Raw genomic sequence first — 20229 nt, forward strand, 5'->3', positions numbered from 1 at the left:
CTCATTTTTTTGAAGATTTTTCAAATTTCTTTTTATTTTGTAAACTTTCAGTTATAACTTGTAGAAAAAGATGTTTCAGAAGTTGAAACTTATTTTACGGCTTTGTAAATGCATAATACATCATTTAAGAAGAGTTTTGTGATCACTAGAGGGGTCTACCTCTCAAAACAATAAAATAAAAAGGGCCTCCTCCTTTTTCTCAGATATCAATCTGTATGTCGAATACCCGAAACATGGTGCCAAATACAGGTATTTAGCGTCGTTTTCCAATAAAAAATAAAAAATAAAAAGCCCCTCATTCTCCTAATTTTTAAAAACCCGGACGAGAAACATGTTTTTATTTTTACTTGGCCTTATAAAGAAATTACAAGAATGAAAAATTATATACAAGTGAAAATCATTGAACAATGGGGTTTAAAGTGCTCTTTAAATTCACTTAGGCTCAAGTTGTGAGTGTCAACATCAACAGAACTATACCACATATTTGCTGCTCTCTCCTGAAACAATCTCTTACCAGAGTTATTGTTAAATTGAGGAACAGCAAATGGATTAAGTACCTCTTGTGTCATGATCATGAGTGGATTTAGTAAATGAAAATTTGGCACAAAGATAATCAATTTATATAACATAATAAGAATATGATTATTCCACCTATTATCTAGTTTGAGCCACTTGAGAGAAGACATTGAATCAATATTAGTTCTGATATCAGCAGAAAGAATAATTCTGGCAAGGTTGTAAAGTGCACACCATATTTTTATCAGACTGGGTGCATTTTAATAAATTCCAAAATTTAAATGAACAGAGAATTCAACATGCATTGTATTCACCACAGGATATGACAGTCGCCAATAAAATTTAAATTTTCACACTATTATTAATTAAAATGCAGTCCGGTAAAAACCTGTGTGCACTTTTATTTGATAATTTTCAATTGAAGGGTCCAGGATTTAATATCAACCATTGTTGACTCGTTTTGGACCTCCACCTCCAGTAGTTTTGTTTTTGCTTTTGTTTTTTTTGGCCCAAAAAAAAACAAAAAAACCCATTAAATTTATTTTTTTTAAAGTTGGTAAAATTTGTACGGTCTGCACGTTTTTGCATGGTTGGTCCATTATATAATTATACATCGCCGTCATTAAACCAGGAATTTTATGATTGAGATAGCTGATGGAATGGCAGCTTTTAGGTGAGCGTCCGCGACATCATTTTTTGCGCCGAAAAAAGACGAAAATTAACATTTTTCTTTCCATTACTGTTACATTGTGAAAAACCAAATTCAAACTGATGACACCCTGTTGGCACTGGCTAAAATAAGCTGTATTTTCACTCGCAAGGGTGACAATCACTGACAGTTCTTGTCAAAATTTCGCCATTTTGATTTTCAGAGACGACTTGACCTTTTAGGTCATTTAGTAGAATTTTTACTCGTCATTTTATTTTTGTAACAACATCACCCTTTGAAAAGGGCGGTGTTTCCCAATTTTTCTGATTGTGTGGTTGAGCAGCAGTAATGACACAGGGTACTAGCTTAGCTGCCTTGAGTTGATCAGGTTACAGGAAAGGATACAACATCATTTTTGTTCGGCCAACTATTTCTATATCAAGATGAATTTTACAAAACAACCTTATTGGGTACCCCAACCCCGTTCACAACACATGCCCAATCACAATGTTAACACTTGTAATCACTGCCAGACTTAAATCACTTAACGGGGGTAACCCTATTGGTTTAAGATATGATTGTCTTTAAACTTGCATACAATTTCAAATATCGTTCCCTTGCATCTATGTGAGAAAACAAGAACATTTTCAGCATAAATGTGAATAATTAGCACAACTACAAATGTAGCAAGCCAATATTCCCAATATGTTGGTACGTGTTAATTGCATTCTGGTCCGGCATCCCAAAACAACTCTGTGTGCCGTATTCCCATTCATGTCCCGATGTTTCTCCAAACCACTAGGCCCAAATATCATTCTTGACAAGATGCCTGTATCTTAAATGCTTTTATTTAATTTGACCCCAAGAATTTCTTTTTAATTTTGCTGGTGTAATCATGAAAAAAAGATTCGTACCGGTAATTAATTATTCTTTAATGGGGGCCGGCTCTCTTAATTTTTTGCCATGAATGTTCCACTTATCATACTTGGGGGTAATGCTTTTTATTTATTTTGCCCCTTATGAATTTCTTTATTTTTGAAGTGTATATCAATCATTACAGTGCCTTCTATATATTTTGATCTAAATTTTCCGGTCGAACTGATATCGTAGTAAAACATCTTGATTCACCAATTTCATTCCTTACTTTCCTGAATTCGCTAGCCATAATTCGCTTATTTTTTCAAAATTTCTTCGGAAATTGATTTGGAGCATCAAATTTCAGGATGGTATTATATAATTATGAGAAAAATACGACTTATTATACGGTACTACAAACTCATCAACAATGAGAAAAATCGGGGGATGATGCTATCGATCGGGTTACAGACCTTTTTAAAATAATGCCTTGATGACGAAAAAATTCTCTTTTTCAAAAGTCCCACCTCTGCCACCAAAAAATACCGATCATGTACAAACTGACTTACATTGATCATGTTGATTGTCAGGCTGGGACTGAAGTACACGGACAACCTTCACCAATAACTGGCAGTTAAAAAGATGTTTTACTCCGATAATTGTGGGTATAGTGCCTTTGAAGTGTTTGTTTTAATAATTAATAATAATAAAATAATGGCAGTAGTGATCAGTGATTTTCTATTACGATACCGGGTATGCTGAAACCTATGTAAATGATGCACAATATTGCTTTTACATTGAAGTTGAAGATCATGGTTTTGTAATTTATCCCACCGTTGTCACCAATTGGATTGGAACAAAGATCTACAGTTTACACATTTTTTATCCCACCGTTGCCATCAGTTCAGTTTTTGAGTCGTCCACAACATTTATCTTAAACATGTTCAAGGCTGAGACCTGTACCTGCACAAATTATATATTTATCACTGTACAATAGAGTAATGTGCGTTTATTCTCGACCAAATGAGAGCTGCACAGTATTGGAAGGAAGGAAGGAAGAAAGTACATCTTGCGTTCTTACCTGAGATGAATAAATTTGTCTCAGATCTTACAATCTATGTATTATCTGAATCTGAGCAAACATTTTTAGCAAAAAACAAGAAATTCTACTTTAGGAGCACTGACATGAAGAGCAATGTGCTGGTATGCACTTGCCATGCACACACAGCTTTATGGCTTATCATGTTTACGAATAACAGCACCAGCAGCCTCGCTCACAACATGCACAGGATGACATTACTTGTCATGCTTGTGTTACACAACATTTATGCACAAATATTGACATTTTATAACAACAAAGTTATATTTGTTTGATTTGATTTTTGTTACTCTTGATATAACTTGCTATTGATGCATGCATCTACACAAAATAACATTAAATTGTGTTCTTAGTCTTACCATGTCCCCATACTGAAGAGAGATGCTTGCTTCTCTACCAGCAGCACTATCTCACTATCATAAAGAAAATGTCCAATTTACACCAACAAAAGTCATCTATTATAAGTTTCCATTAGTCCCGATATTGTCCACAACTTGAATTATCCTTATGGAAGGCAGCCGGGTTTACATTTGATCATGTAAAACACCCAGATGTAGCAAGCGAGCTGTAATGTACAGTGTGCACTCTACTCACTCACACGTTTTCTCCATACTACCCAGTACAGGCTGCTACACTTACATGTACACACCACACACACTATACATAGGCAGCTAGCTACAGCAGCACAAGACAGCAGCACTAGCAAGGCAGTGCCTATGCATAAAAGACAGGTCCAGGTCATTGGTTGATTAGTGCCAGGATGTACTGTATGTTGTGCATTGGGCATAATAATCCCACAGTGCCATGAGAAGAAGGGCTTTTGATGGCAACCAAGTGCATGCTGGGTAATGAGCTTAGCAAATACACAAACTGGCTAGAATACAGCAGTAGAGGGTGCTGTTGCAGTTTGACAGTGTATTTATTTTTCAGTGGTGGGCAGTTAGGTTTCTTGACCAAATTTAATTGTCATAAAATAATGCAATTTAAAAATGTAGCAAAATAAACAACAACTCTGGTAAATTTCATACTCAGGTGCAGTGGTGCACACATGCTCTAAATTATATCCCTTCTATGAAAGTTATCTGTACAATTCTGTGCCATTTCTAATTATTTCAAAGTAGTTTTTAAAAACTGGTCAACAACACTCACTTTGTCTTTTTTTTTATAGTGTTTCTAATAATGTCTTTGCCATGAAATACATTAGCCACTTGTAAGGAAACAACAAGGCTTATAGTAATTACATCATCGCCTGGTAATTAGCTTGTTAATTAATTGTAACACAACCCCTTTAAGTATCTAGGAAGGTCATGTGTCCTTTTAAATTGCCATTTACATATATATTTTTTTTTCTTAGGGACTATTTTGTAAATTGGGGGGGTGAGAGAAAAACTATGAAAAAAAATGTAATGTGACCTGCATCATGAGGGAAAATGCAAAATGAGGAAACTGCCATGAAAAATAAATTGTAATCTTGATTTTTACATCATAATCAGGAACTTCAAATCAGTTTTATTACCATCAAAATGTGTAGTAAGAAACTTATAGTTGAAAACATTGGTTTATTTAAACAATAAGAACATAGAGATTTGAATGGTAAATTGTCTAATAACTCAAAAATAACTTAGGTGACATTGTCTTCAATTTACTTGGTTAGGTCACATAGTGGGAACATATCCTCAACGACATTTACTCATTATGCTATTGATCTATTTGTAACTATTTGCACATCAGTCAATATATTCAATACATATCTAATTGAGCAATTGTAAGCAACAATTAAATTTATATTTCCTGCCTAACAAGATGACTTCTCAAAAAAAAATTTCGATCCCAAAGAAAGTTTATCTGGGGACATGTATCAATTAAAATTGCACATTAGTTTATGAAACAAATATTTCCCCTTTCAAATACTGAATGTCATTTTGATAAAGCAAAAACCTGCAGACCCAACTGAAAGTCAGGAAAAATGACAACCCAAGTTCTTATAATCATGTTAATCAAAAACTTCCTAATACCTCTCCTATGAATAGTATGATCTGTCTGCAGTGTTGCCAAAACAGTTCAGTACACGCCACATCTAACAGGCTCACCAGGGTGCGGTGAATGACTCTCAAGTAGCTCAATTTCAAACAACTCCCAACAAAAAAGCATCCAATACTGGATATTTGGCCGAGCGGAACGGGCTCCGACTCATAATCAGAAGGTTGCGGGTTTGTACCCCGGCGACGCCTTCTTGTTGTGCCCTTGAGTAACGCACTTTATCTCGATTACTCCTCTCCACCCCGGTGTATAAATGGGTACAGGCATTCTTAAAATGCTGGGAAGGCAACAGACTCGCTGTGTAGGAGGTGTAGCGATCCCCCAATAGCAACATTACATGGAGGAGTCTGGCCCAATCGCCAATGAGAGAGATGGGTACTCCGATCACTGTTTATACAGGATCGTCTCCTTTACTTTTACAATTGGGCGGAACTTCCCAAGGGAGAGCATTTTGAATGATAACAAACACTTCAGGTACTTTACTGCCCAATCAATAAATGGTTACAAAACCCATTATTATTGCAATTCAGAACTACAGGGACTCAACTCCTTTTCCTTCAGATAAATAAAAGAAAACTACATGAAATTACTGCCGCTGCCTGACACTTGCAAAAGTAGCTCAAATCATGACATGATTTTCTTGCAGCCTAATTTGGTGCTTAAGTCGGGACATTGGCAACACTGTCTGTCTTGTGGTTGAGAATAGCCTTATATTTGCACATCAAGAAACTGTCCTCAGAAGTGCACCTTGACAATTCAGATATTCAATAGCTTTGTTGTATGTCACTAGGTAACTAAACCTATCTGCAAATATTGCTTATGTGAATAAACAATGACAACTTGCCATGTGCCTTTCAATGACATCTACTTTAGAGTGGACCTCATCATAGTGTGTCCTGGGACTTATAATTTTGGTGCGTAGGGTTAGGTGTGTGGTGTTGATTTTCAGAAGTTCGAGTACCATCATATTATTAATAGGAACTGACCTGAAAAGTTTGTCTGGCAGAATTGATTTGCACAATGAACAGGGTTGAAATTGATTTGGAACAAGTTTTGGAAAATGGTGGATTACATTCAGACCTAATACGTCAAAGATGTCTTTGCTTAGGGTGGGTGGGGGGGGGGTAGAGAACTAAATCTTGACAAATGAAATGTTGAGGATATAACCAGGGTTTTCTTTAATGCATAAATAGCGCATAAACACGCTCATGCACTTTGTGTACCCCTTCAAATCCAAAGTCCAATGTATGCAAAATCTTGAAAATGTACGCATTCAATGCAATGTCATTGCAGCTTGTGGGTGATTTATAATTATCATCATCAGTCAGCTGCAGAGCAGGCGACTACAAGCTTTCTCCAACTATTGCGATCTAGGGCAAGCGAAACAATTTTGTTTGGCTGCAGCATCCCTTCAGTACCTCCCAGGAGGTGCTGGACATACTGTAAGTACAGTGTGCCAGGCCATCCCGATTTCCTCTTCCCATGTGGTGGAATATAATATATAAAGGGCATTATTCTTTCACAGGCTCGTCGTCTTCAAGCCGCAGTATATGGCCGAGAAATTTGAGTTGATGAATCTTGACTCTGGCAACCAGTGGAGTGGTATTGGTCAGATTGTAGATGGTTTCATTTGGAATCTGATCCACACGCTTGATGTTTAACATGACTCTGTAGCAAGATGTTGCAAAGGCATTGATCTTGTTTTCCATGTCCTTGGTGATTACCCCGGGGTGATTACCCATATTACTATATATGTCACATGCAACATGTTTACCAACATTTACGACAAATAAATAAACAAAATCTGACTCAAAATTTCAAAAGGAGACAGCTGTTTTGCGACCAATAAAGGTCACAAAATCCAATCAGCCTGAAAATATTTAATTACAATAAATGTTATTGATTGTTATGTTGATTAGGACTACTGAAATTAGCAGCAAAATGTTTAGCGCACACAAAAATGGTATTTTTTTCAAAAATGCATTCATACCTTTTCATAAATTCTCTCTTGCTCTCCTTAAGGGGGTACTACACCCCTGTGGTAAATTTGTGACTATTTTTGCATTTTTCTCAAAAAATAATAACACACTGGTAACAAAAGTTTTGTATATTATTGGGGCAAGGAATCCAATTACTACACTGAAATGTCAGTGTCTCAAGAAAAGCGGTTCAGTATATATGATAGGAAACGAGGTACATCCTAGCGATACCTTATTTCTTATCATAAATAACAAACCACTTGTCTTGAGTCACTGAAATTCCAGTGTAGTAATTGGATTCCTTGCCCCTAGAATATACATAACTTTTGTTACCACTGTGTTATTAGTTTTTGAGAAAAATGCAAAAATAGACACTAATTTATCGAGGGGTGGAGTACCCCCTTAAGGGCGTACTACACCCCTAGTGGCCAATTTTGTGCGTATTTTTTGCATTTTTCTCAAAAATTATAACGCATTGTATATTATAGGGGCAAGGACTACAACTACTGCACTGAAAATTCAACATTTCAAAGCAAGTAGTTATTGATGTATTGATCAAATACTGGTTTTCCCTCATTTTTGACTGTAACTCCACAACTGTTGTCTGTGCTGAAATCAAATTTCCAGTGCAGTAGTTGTAGTCCTTGCCCCTATAATATACATATCTTACTTGTCACCAATGCACATCCCTACCCAAACCAAACTTGACTACACCCCCCTGGCTCCCCCACTCTCCAAATTTCTCTCTCTATGTGTAAATCACATTTTTCTTGCACATTTTCCCATTCCTGCTATTTCCAATTCTGACTCCTCCTCTTCTTTCCATTTTAATCAACATAAAATACATTATTTTCCTAGTTTTACAATCCTGCAAAAACCATCTGCAATTAATGAAGCATAGCATGCTAATATGGATGAAGCTACATGAATGTGCTAGCATTTCAAACCACATTCTCGTTTATTACAGTACCAAACCATTTCTTTTTTTTCTAATTTTACCCAGAATCATTAAGTATCTTTAAATAAACCATGCATGAAACTACCACAGTACTACTACAAAGTAATGACGTCAAATGCTCATATTAGTACTATTACCTTGGTATCAATGTGCATCTTGTCTACTCAAGAGAGCAAATAATACTAAATAATATAGTCATCACTGCTTTTCTCTTTATTAATTCATATTCTTGTCTTTGAGTGGCTACTCATGCAAAGCAAATGGTTCTTTTGTTATTGGTGAAGATGGAATGATATCAATCAAAAATATCTGTATCACTTGCTATTGAAACTGATGCTGAAATGGGCTATTCCATTTAAAGCCATATTATAACATTTGCTGAGGAGAACACCCTCAATTTTTTTTTTAATTCTGGTTTTTACACAATTGTGATGTACTTTAGTCAATAAAGATACTCTGCAAAAATCAAGACTTTAGGTGCTGTAGTTTTGTCGAAATCCGAGATTTTGAATAAAACGATGGAACCGGTGTTTTATTATTACGATGGAAATATTACCGTATTACAACCGCGGGAGTAACATGCATGGGCGCTAGTAGTAAATTCCAATTTTCTATGCTTTGGCTCAAAATTAAAAGGGGACATATCTGACAGTAAAAGCTAACATTTTATGAAAAATAAATACTAATCTATTTTTACAGAAATGTTATAATATGGCTTTAAAATCCACATTCCCCCTGTAGAAGATTTTAGAAATATCTTCCACAGGGGGAGTATGAATTTCAAATGGACTTAACACATTAGCAGCTCCATTTTGAAACTTAACTCTCCCTCATGGGTAGATTCAGGTAGAATCTTTCTCAGAGGGTGTATGAAATTCAAATGGAGCTGCCTGAAGTGCTCATTCCATTTAAAATTCATACTCCTCCTGTGGAAGATATTTCCAAAATCTTCCACAGGGGGAATGTGGATTTTAATTGGAATAGCCCAATAGCAGCCAAAATAAGATTTCTACTTCTTCATATTGCATTGTTTTATGCAACATGAAAGTTACTGTATTTCAGAAACTGTAAATCCAAATTTGATATTGCTTCATAAAATACCCTAACTTGCTAAATGGGGCAACAAAATCAATTGAAAAGTAGGTTTGCAATTTTCCGCTACAAACAACTCATTTTTGTTGATTGTATCATGCACACATGCGCATCAGCATCAACTCCGTTACCAAGGTACTACATGACTGAGGACTAGTAATGAGCTGCGCTTACAATGATACCTTGTTGAAAGTGAAAATATTCACCAATCAATTAACATTTCAATTTGTCAAGAAAGAAATTACACTAATAAATATCATCTGCAGAGGCACAGTTCTTTAGTCCCACTACATTTGTACATCCATTGAATGACCTTTGAATTTGTTGGGTACACAAATTCATACTCCACAAACTTGAGGTCAAATTTTGAGATATGATTGCTAATGAACATTACAGACTTGTGCCATTGGAAATGAGGTTAGGTCGTTTTGGTTTGATTCTCCTCAGTCATTGCTCACTGACTATACCTTGGTTGACATGGTGAATTGTCAAAACACCAGTACAATTATAAATTTACTATAGCATGGGGTCGGTTATAAATTTTAATTTTCTTCCAATTGCGTCAATTTTTCCTTGACAGGTTTCACCATGGCAATTTCTATGTAATTACAATAATTACAATTTATTTGTCAGGATATTATTCCTAATTAAGGTGATGCTCCCACATTAATTAATCACATGTTTATCAAAATGATCAGTATTTGCCTCTTTTTTTTTATTCATCATATGATCATAATGATGTTTTGAAGAAAACTAATGCGAAATTAGGTGTAAAATGTGACACAATCTGCTACTCGGGGGGCCAAAGGAGAAGTTTCGCCATGGCAATTGCTACATGTACGAGGGGGTATCAAAAAGTTTTAGAAATCGCCCAGAAGTGGAAAGAGCTATATCAATGAAATTTTTGTCAGTGCAATTACTGGTCCTTATGTACACTATGGTGCAAAAATGGTCTCATAAGTATGTTTACTTTTTTTACAGGAGCTAGATGTCACTACCTGCCTATGTAACCGCATAACCAGCAAAATGGAGAAAATTGTGGCATACAGCAGCATGAAGTTCCATTTTAAGGGTTACAGTGCCCAGAAAATCTGTGATGAAATAAAAATTCCTTTTCCAAAAAGCGACAGTGACATGTCACAATCACCACCGAAGATAACTTTCATTTCATCATCAATTTTCTAGGCACTGCAACCCTTCAAATGCAGGATCTTAATAACGCTGCTTGCCTCAATTTTCTCAATCTTGCAGTTTATGCGCAGTAACTGGGGCAGCAGGTTATTGGCATCTAGTGCCACCTGTAAAAAAAGTAAACATACTTATGAAACCATTTTTGGACCATAATGTACATAAGGACCAGTGATTGCACTGACAAAATTTCATCGATATAGCTCTTTCACTTCTGGGCGATTTCTAAAACTTTTTGATACCCCCTCGTATGTATTTAGAATAACTGCAATAAAGTAACCCAAATTTCAGGATACTATAAATACGGTGATGCACCCATGCTAATTAATCACCTGTTTATTTTAACAATTCAAATAAAAAAAATGTGATAAAAATCAACCATTAAGGGGGGGGTCATCACCTACATGTAAGGGTGATTGTTACCAATTTGACAGATCAGGTTCCCAAAATTGTGGTTCAAAGCTGCAAAAGGGTCAAGTATAGGTCAACACGGGGTCAAATTTCAAACTTTTTCAAATTTGGTTAAAAACCTGCACATCAAAGTATTTCTCTCGTCTCACAGATTCAGAAAAAGTTTGAACCTACCTGTGACATACCATTGAGTTATAAGCAGGGGTCAAAAAATTAAATAACACCCCGATTTCAATGAAAATTGTCTAAAATTCCTCTTCAATGACCTCTTCTAACATTTCAACAGCTATTCTTACACTTTTTGCAGAGCACTTATACAATGAAAACACAAGGATGAGGAAAAAAAAAAATTGTAACTTTGTAAGCATTCATTGTCTTACAAGTTACAATAGCCAATGACATCTTACACAAGATGGAGAAATACACAGTAAATTTGAAGAGTGAATTATTTCTTTTCAGCTCTGATATTTCTCGCTGCCTTTTCATGCAAATTAAAACTAAATTAAAGCCAAGCGCCATACAATTGTCCTTGACTGCTATATGTTAATAATATTGTTGTTATTCAATGTTTTGCTGGTGCTTTTTTTACACATTGTTCAGTGCAAAATTACTGTATTCAAGTGAAATTATTATTTTTTATTAATTCATAAAAATTAAAATTAAGCATTTTATTGAAAATTTGACAAGTTATACTGTAATTTTCACTAGGATTAAAAAAATATTATCCTGTTTTGTCTAATGAAACATAGCTAAATCTAAGTTTGTAACTGAAAGTCAAATTCAAATTTTATCAAGCCCAAAGACTTGTGCTAATTTTATGCATTCAAAATTTGGAAAACACATAACCAATTGTCAAAAACAACATAAAATGTTAAAATAATGCGCTAACTCTTCTAGCCTATTCTCAAGATTGCGACTGCTTAGACTTATGCCAAATCTTAGAATTTTGCAACAACAATTGTAAGAAAACATGCAAAATTGCATGGCCCAAACTGTGAAAAAATCTACAATGAAACAAATCCGAGTAACAAAATTTAATATGGCATTGCATGTATAATTATATTCCAAAAAGGGCAACTTTTGTTAAATTCTGAGTTTATGCAGGAGTCCAAGACAAATATCTTTATTTTTCATTATATTACTTTTGAGTCACATAAACCCAAGCTTTCCCTGTTTGATGTACACCAAATCCATACCTAGCTCGAGGCAATTCACTCCTGAACAAACTATAAGAGAATGGGGCACCCAAGAAGCAGCATTGACATGTTATATGCTTTGATGTTCAAAAAAATCAATTCAATTTCACCACTTTACTAATAATTCAATTTGGCTGAAAAGATTAATTGATTTTGAATTGACCCACACAGTCCATCCTCATCTGTATACACCTTCATGTATTATGTATTTTATACAATACAAGAGATGGGTCAGTCAGAGCGACTGTTTTGATTTTCAGATCAAAAGTCGGCTGACGGGTGGAGCAAATGAGAATAGGTGGATGTGCACTTAGATTTAAGTGACGTATTATCCACATTGGGTGATTCCAGTTGAAATCCACCCCCTATTGGAAGATATTTACTTAATCTCCCACACCTAGCGGGTGCACATTTCAAATGGAGTCACCCACTTGGGCAGAGTTGCAGTAACCAGGGGTGCAATGCTCCCCCAAAAAAAAAAGTATACCTGTAAGAAGTCCCCAAATTTAAGAATTTGCGAGCATAGATTTTTAAAGCTTTTTTGGTCAAAAAGGTCCAAATTTGGGGGAAAATTCCACTTTTCATAAAATTGCCCCTTCCCCCTTGGGAAAAAAAGTCCACTTTTTCATAATCAGCACCCCCACAAAAAAATCCTGGCTACGGGCCTGCACTTGGGTAGCCCCATGAAATTCACACTCCCTGTGAGGAACATTAAGGCCATTTCTTCCAAACGGGGTGTATGGATTTCAACTGGAATAGACCATTTCATCCACCTGCCTTTTAGATGGACGGTCAAGAAAATGGATGTCCAGAGAAGGCAAAGTGCCAATCGTTATCAAAATAAAACAAGGCGGTTCTCGAACCACAAGTCTCGCCTGCTTTTGTGATTACCTTGGGCACAAGTTTTATTGACCAGCATAAAAAGAGCACTGTCCATTATCACTAATAGTTCCGGAGAGGAGGAAAATCATACAAACATGTTGTACATGTATGCCAAATTTGTCTAAATTTAACAAGTACAAAAATTCATACTACACTTACACTTTCAAAACAGGGGTGCAAAACTAAAGATTTATAAAATATTACATAAAATCATTTCATTTACAGAAAACTGCTGACCTCAGAGATCCAAGACAAGTATATAATTAGCAAAATTCAGGGATACAGAGCGATACAGGCACATATCCCTGATCAGCCTACATATTTTATAAACCATCTCAACCATCATACAGCAGAATTACAAGCTAGCTCAATGATTTGTCCACAATAACAGAAGAATTTCATGATACTGCAGGGACTTCAACTTGTATCATCAAGCACAGATTCTAGCACTTCCCTGGTATAACTGGATTGGACTACTTAAAAATATCACATTAATATAGCCAAAATAATTTTGCACTGCAGTATGAAAGTTTTTTTTCTATAAATTTGTAGACAAATTGTACTGAACATTGGATTCACAAGCCCTCTAAACTAAACCAAGCTTGTCAAAAAGTATTGTATAAAATTTCTCATTTTACTTTTAAGTACATAAATGTAAAGGTATGGTCCCCAATGAGAAGTACTAATGGAACTCAAAATGATCCAAGTATCTCTTGAACACTTGTGCTTAAATGAAGATCACATCTCTTGATGATTCTGGCCACAATTATATCACTGGCAAAAAATTGAATTTATAAGTACAATCTCTCAAGGTAAAGTTTTACAAACTAATATTTTGGGTAACATGGTGAATATGTAATGCTGGTTTCATACTACCCTGCCTCTTGCCGTGTGACGCACGCGCATTGCAGACAAATGGACACAATAAAGGCTTGTCATTGGTTGAAATGCCCTGCCGCTTACCGCAGCGGCAGGAAAGTATGCTGGAGGCTTAAATGTGACCCATCACAAGTGATAAACCCACAGTCACACCACAAAATCAATTTTTCTACACATTCTTGTTTACTCAATATCAAATCTAATTAAAAATGAACTTGTTTTTAAAAATAATACTACATGTATGTTCACCTTGCTTCATTTTGTGAAAATACACAAAAAACAAGTTTCTTATGCCGCTTTTACAATCGGATCAAATGTGATGCAATCAATGAATCCTTTTTCGTGATATACTGATTTTGAGATTTAGCTATAAAGTAATAGAATTCTACTTCATAGAACAACACTAAAAAATGACAAAATCTCTGATATCAAAAGTCCAATTGTCATGGGATTTTAGTAAAATAAAGCTCAGCCAAGGTTTTGGAAACAAGGGTGCACTCGGCTATACGTATGTATAAGCCCATCAGTAATCATTTTGGCCAAGTTCTTTTATTAAATCAAATCAATGGTTTTGCTCTCACATAAGAACAAATGTATACATTGTATGAAAAATATCACATAAAATTTGACATTCCATACTAAAAACATTGACATTGATGATAGAAATTACTGGTATATCAGACATGAATGTTATGCAAATTAAGGAGATTAAAGATCTAGGGGGTGGGCTGATACCCGAGTGGTTACGGTACATTATAACATTGAGATAAAAATAGTACCGTTTAAAAGTATCAAGCACATGGACAGGTATTCAATGGTTTAGGAGAAAAATTGGGTGACTTTTTGATTATCTGACCCTTGATTTGACTGACATTTTTTGGCAACATTGCCTGTGAGGCAGATATTAATGCCACAAATTTCAGGCTAAAAGTATCATTTTCACTAAGAATGCCAAAAACATAAGAAAAACATAGTCTTCAATGTAGAAACGTTTAGATAGAAATCACGATGGGAGCCATTAGTGGGATTAAAAATGAAAAAGTATTTCATTTCTCATTTTTCTATTCCACTACATCCTTGAATGCAATTTGTGATTATATATACCACTTGATAATTAACTGTTCTATTGTTGCTGAACATTGTTTTATATCACTTTCTCAGCAAAATCTTCAGTTTTATACAATTTCTTAGAGTCTGGAGTTCACATGCATGGATACACACTTCATTTCTTTTGAGCTTTTTTTTTTTTTTTTGAATGGGAGAGTGGTATAAATGCCTTTGCTAGATGAAAAAATATTCCCCTTTTTGGGAGATTTTGTTAATTTTTAAGGTAATTTGAAAAAAGAAAAAAAAAGCCAGACCGACTGACCCTACTTGAAAGGTCCACCACCAGAGAACAGGATTTTTTTTTATCACCATACAAAATGTCAAAAAAGAAAATCAAAACTAAACAGTTTAGGACATCCTGTACATTTTATTTTATTGTGAAACAAATAATGCCAGAAAAATTCATATTAAAAAAATTACAGTTTGAAGGAAAGAACAAGAAAAAAGTCTTCAATGTAGAAATATTTAGATAGGAATCAAGATGGGAGCCATTAGCGGGATTAAAAATGCAAAAGAATATTTAATTTCTCATTTTTAATCCACTACTTCCTTGATCAGAATACAATTTATAATGATTTTTTAAATCTAAACCACTTGATAATAACTGTTCTGAGTACTATTATTGCAAGCTCACTTGTTTTTCTTAGTTTTTTACACAATTTGCTTGTCAGTAAAATCTTCAGCTTCAGCCAAATAACATGTTTAATTCAATTTGTGTCCACTTCCCTCTTCACTTTCTGGGATCAAACCCAAGTTTTATAATTTTTGTATTTTTCAATTTTCATATTAAATTTTAAGGTTTTGATACTTAAAAGTAAAATGTTATGTTTAAAATGTTAATGTTAAAAAAAACAAGTTTATTGTTCAGCATGAATCACTTGCAAGTGTTTTTGTGGAACTCTAAATTTGCCTTTGCTAGATGTACAAATATTCCAGTCTTACCTTCATGTAAGCGTCTTGCACAGATGTTTTATATCCCTACCCCTAAACCCTAAAACCAAAACTTGGAATATTTGTGGTATTAAAACTGCTTACATGTTTTTTGCAAAGTACACCAAAACAGGTTTCATAATGTAAAACTGGATGATCTGAAAATCAGAAGGATCTTCATGCATACATAGAACCTGGAGTCCGGGACATAGAAGCAACCTTCAGAATAAGTTTATAACTAACCTGAAGGGAATAGTGGAATAGACTACATGTATGGGGAGCACTAATTAGCTAATAGCAAACTTATGTAATTTATGTTGTACATTGCTCATCTCCAGGCTGCTTGGACTAATGGTTGTCAGCTGTACAAATAAATGTACCTTTCCCATACAAAATGGCCATATAATTTAGTGGTCAGGGTAAACCAAGGTGTTCGATTTTTAAATGAAAACGAGGTACAAGATGAGTGGCTGAGAAGGGTAGTTTTTCAGGTTGTTGGGTTTAGCAGCTTTAGCTCATGGGTAATTTTTCCATAATTTACTTTTTACAATCTGAATAAAAAGCTAATTTTGACTGTTTTTTAAACAAAATTTATGAGGATTTTCCACATTTGTTTTTCAAATTTAGCTACATTTTAAATAGAAAACATTTGAAAGCCACCCACACCATAAGTACATTTTTGGTGGTCTATTTTGCACCAAATTTAGAATATTTTGGGGTTAAATTAATTTGTCAAAATCCCAGCCCTACCCAAATCAAAACCAAGACCCACTACACCTGTGATTAAATTTATTGGGCAACACAATTCATACATTCTGCATACAGATACAGACTTGTAATGATACATCTGCCATTTAAATTAAATAAATATTAATTTTAAAATTAAGATTTAAAATAAACACCTCACATGAGTGAATCTGACTTCCCTATGCTTTGATGAAAATAATATAGATCTAATTGTTTTAGATAAATTTCAGCAAATTCTATCTTCTTTTTGACGGACCAGAAATAATACATGATAACCGAGCAGGTGAAAATATTGCCACATGCAACCTCCTGTGACTGTAAAAATTCAATATTTGTAGCATCTGAAGGGCATGGCAACATTTCCTCTTACTGTAGATTTCAATTAAAATATATACATCAACTGTATGAATATGATTACATCTGACACAAATATTGAATTAAGTTGATTGCAAAGATTTTTAACAGAATGAGAGTCACAAAATTTCAAACAATTTAGGTGTATATATGTACCAATTCTGTGGTGTATGTACACATGTATCCAGACCTGACAATGTGCTTTCTTATTTATGTTACTACAGTTAATTAATTTCAGATACCTAGTTTTAGTTTTTGGTAGAGTTTGTGTTTATCGGTGTCTTCAGGTTGTTGCCAAAAATATACATGCTAAATTTAAGTTTGGGGCAGATTTGATTTGAAAAGGGAAAAAAAATAAATATAGGGGTCTCTGTTCAACTGTTGAAAAAACAAAATGGATGAGGTGTTTAAGAGTAATAAAACTAGAATTACGCGGTTCGTAATTAAGGTGGCCCCCACAAAACTATACACCACATGAGGTCACCATATACTATCACCGTACCAAGTTTGAAGTTGATCGGTGATTGCGTTAAAGCTGCAGAGTGGATTAATGACAATGTAGGCCAAATATGCAAATAAGCTCATTAATATTCATAAATATGCAAATAACATGACACAAAAGTATACAGCACATGAGGCCACCATAGACTATCACCGTAGCAAGTTTGAGTTTAATCGGTGGTTGCATTTAAGCTGCAGAGTGGATTAACGACAATGTAGGCAAAATATGCTAATGAGCTCATTAATATTCATAAATATGCAAATAATGCGACACAAAAGTATACAGCACATGAGGCAACCATATACTATCACTGTACCAAGTTTGAAATTGATCTGTGATTGCGTTTGTGCTGCAGAGTGGATTAAGGACAATGTAGGCAAAATATGCTAATGAGCTCATTAATATTCATAAATATGCAAATAATGCAACACAAAACTATACAGCACATGAGGCCACCATACCCTACCTCCGTACCAAGTTTGAAGTTGATCGGTGATAGCGTTTAAGCTGGAGAGTGGATTAATGGATTTGCTTCCGCCCGGACAAACAAACTGGAAGAAAGAAACAAAGAAACAAACAAGGGAACAAACAACCAACCATCTGGATGATAACATAAGCCCCACATATGTGGCATAGCGTTTAAGCTGGAGAGTGGATTAATGGATTTGCTTCCGCCCGGACAAACAAACAAAGAAACAAACAAAGAAACAAACAAGGGAACAAACAACCAACCATCTGGATGATAACATAAGCCCCACATATATGTGGGGGCCAAAAATCACTGAACTTTGAACAGTTATTTGATGATTCTTAGCTAGAATCCAGACTTAAAATTTATTACCCTATGAAAATTATAGGCTGTGCAACTTGAGCCCAGTGGTGTGTGTAAGTTTTAGAATAATTGTTTTGAAACAAAAGTTTTATTTTGTCAATAGTAACTAATTTTAACTGTATAAAGATATAAATTTTCCCCCGACTGCATCCATTTCCCCTAGACCCCTCCCAACTAGGTGCTTTTACTCAAACTGGATCCATTTCCCCTGACTGACTCACAAAAGTAGGGTGGAGGTGGTTTGAGCCTCTCAATCAGGACTGTTGAGCCTCCCCCCCCCCCCAATTGGCAGCATTTATTCATTTCGAGAAAGTCCTAGTTTACCCACTATAACTTCTTTTAACTATAGCCCCATATAAATGTTCCCCTGACTATGTCCATTTACCCTTACCGATAGACAAAAGTGGGGGTGGTGGGACTGTGCCCCTCCACCAGTCCTCCTTCCCCGCATGCACGCTACTGCTTGAGCCCCCAAATCCAGATTTGACCCCTCTGACATGCATCCCCACTGTCACCTCAGCAATTATGGAAGTTTGATTTGCATCTCTCCTACTTTTTATACATGTAGGCACATCAGTCCCTGGGTAGACAGGTGACTCCCACGGTGACACTGACCCATCTCTGTTGAAATGCTCTCTCTCCTCACAACCTGCCTTGAAGATGGGGAAAAAAGAGGTGATGCATACTCACATTTTTGTCGAAGAATCCTCGTTTGTCACACTCTGATTTGAAGAACAACTACTGCCCATGCTTCCTCTCTCTATCACACATGGATGGATATCTAGTTTTACACGGTACGCTTCACTATGCAAAAATTCACAACTTGAACTCACTGCATAAAATACAAAGTATATGTCCCAGCTGATCACACTACAGTCTATGATCACACCTACACGTTGCTAATGTATCAGTGTCCCTGCACTATGCTCGCATGGGCCAAGTGGCCCAGAGCTTGGCGGTGATACACTTCGTAACTACAACAATGCACACCAATGTTTATATATCAGGTCTTAAGGAACTGCTGCAATTGATGCAAAGTGCCTGGATCAATCACCATGCTCGTGTCTGTAGATCAGAAGTAAAAGCAAACAGAGAAAAATAATATTACACCATGAACTGATGATTCAGTCCCCTGCATAGTAAATGCATTTTTTGTTCATCCATTTATGACGACACTGGCAGCTAGCACAGCAGACATCACCTGGGCTGTGTTATGATTTCTACCTCATCTACACGGCAATGCTATGATACGGGCACTAGAAAAAAATGAAATCAATACATCACGCTTGCTCATAAATGAGTGATTATGTCTGATAGCTACTGGGGTGACCTCAGAAATCATTCATACTCACCACTTAATTCAATTGTCGCTAGGACATTTAGGTGAAACTAGCTGCGTTCATCATAGCTCACTATTTAATTATTTAAAGAAAAAGAAAATCATTTTGTATACCATATATATACAAATAGCATATATCACAATATAAATGTTTTTAAAACGTACAAAAAAATTGAAAAGTAATGGATCAATCAACAAATTTTTTTTTAAATCTCAAAAGTACATTTAAGTAGTGCTGTCTGAAACCAATTCGTGACATTTAAAAAATGTATACATTTTAAATTAATAGTAATTTATACCAATATTAGTTCAGGGTTGGAGTTAGATGAGGTAGGCTAGGCATAATGTATAAAAAAAAAAAATTTTTAATCCCGGGAAAAAAACTTAAGGGATTAGATAGCAATATTTGCACAGTATTTTTAGTTGGACATTAGAGAACATCAGACACATCCAATTGCATTCTGAAAATATGAGGAATGTCCTTCTGATATCAAATAATTTTGATTTTTTTTTTATATTCTCGATATAATTACCAATTTTATGGCAAATTATTATGACATTTAACAGTCCTTGTTTTAAAGTAAACTAAATAAATCTAATGATATGTTCAATGTACTTTAAAGTGTATTGGGAGGAAAAGCCATCCATCATTTGAAAATTTTGACCTTTTGTAT

The 20229-nt window shown here is 35.2% G+C and overlaps 1 protein-coding gene across 1 annotated transcript in view; it reads right to left on the reverse strand.

Annotated features, from left to right (window-relative positions):
• Nucleotides 1-19300, reverse strand: part of LOC140135676 (NACHT domain- and WD repeat-containing protein 1-like) — an 87691-nt gene extending 68391 nt beyond the window's left edge. The window contains 1 exon segment of the mRNA XM_072157259.1: nucleotides 18907-19300. Within this exon segment, the coding sequence (XP_072013360.1) occupies nucleotides 18907-18965 (59 nt within the window). The 5' untranslated portion in view covers nucleotides 18966-19300.
• Nucleotides 19301-20229: the final 929 nt, after the last annotated feature.

The sequence above is a fragment of the Amphiura filiformis genome, chromosome 16 (assembly GCF_039555335.1).
Source record: "Amphiura filiformis chromosome 16, Afil_fr2py, whole genome shotgun sequence".
In the NCBI taxonomy this organism is placed as follows: domain Eukaryota; kingdom Metazoa; phylum Echinodermata; class Ophiuroidea; order Amphilepidida; family Amphiuridae; genus Amphiura; species Amphiura filiformis.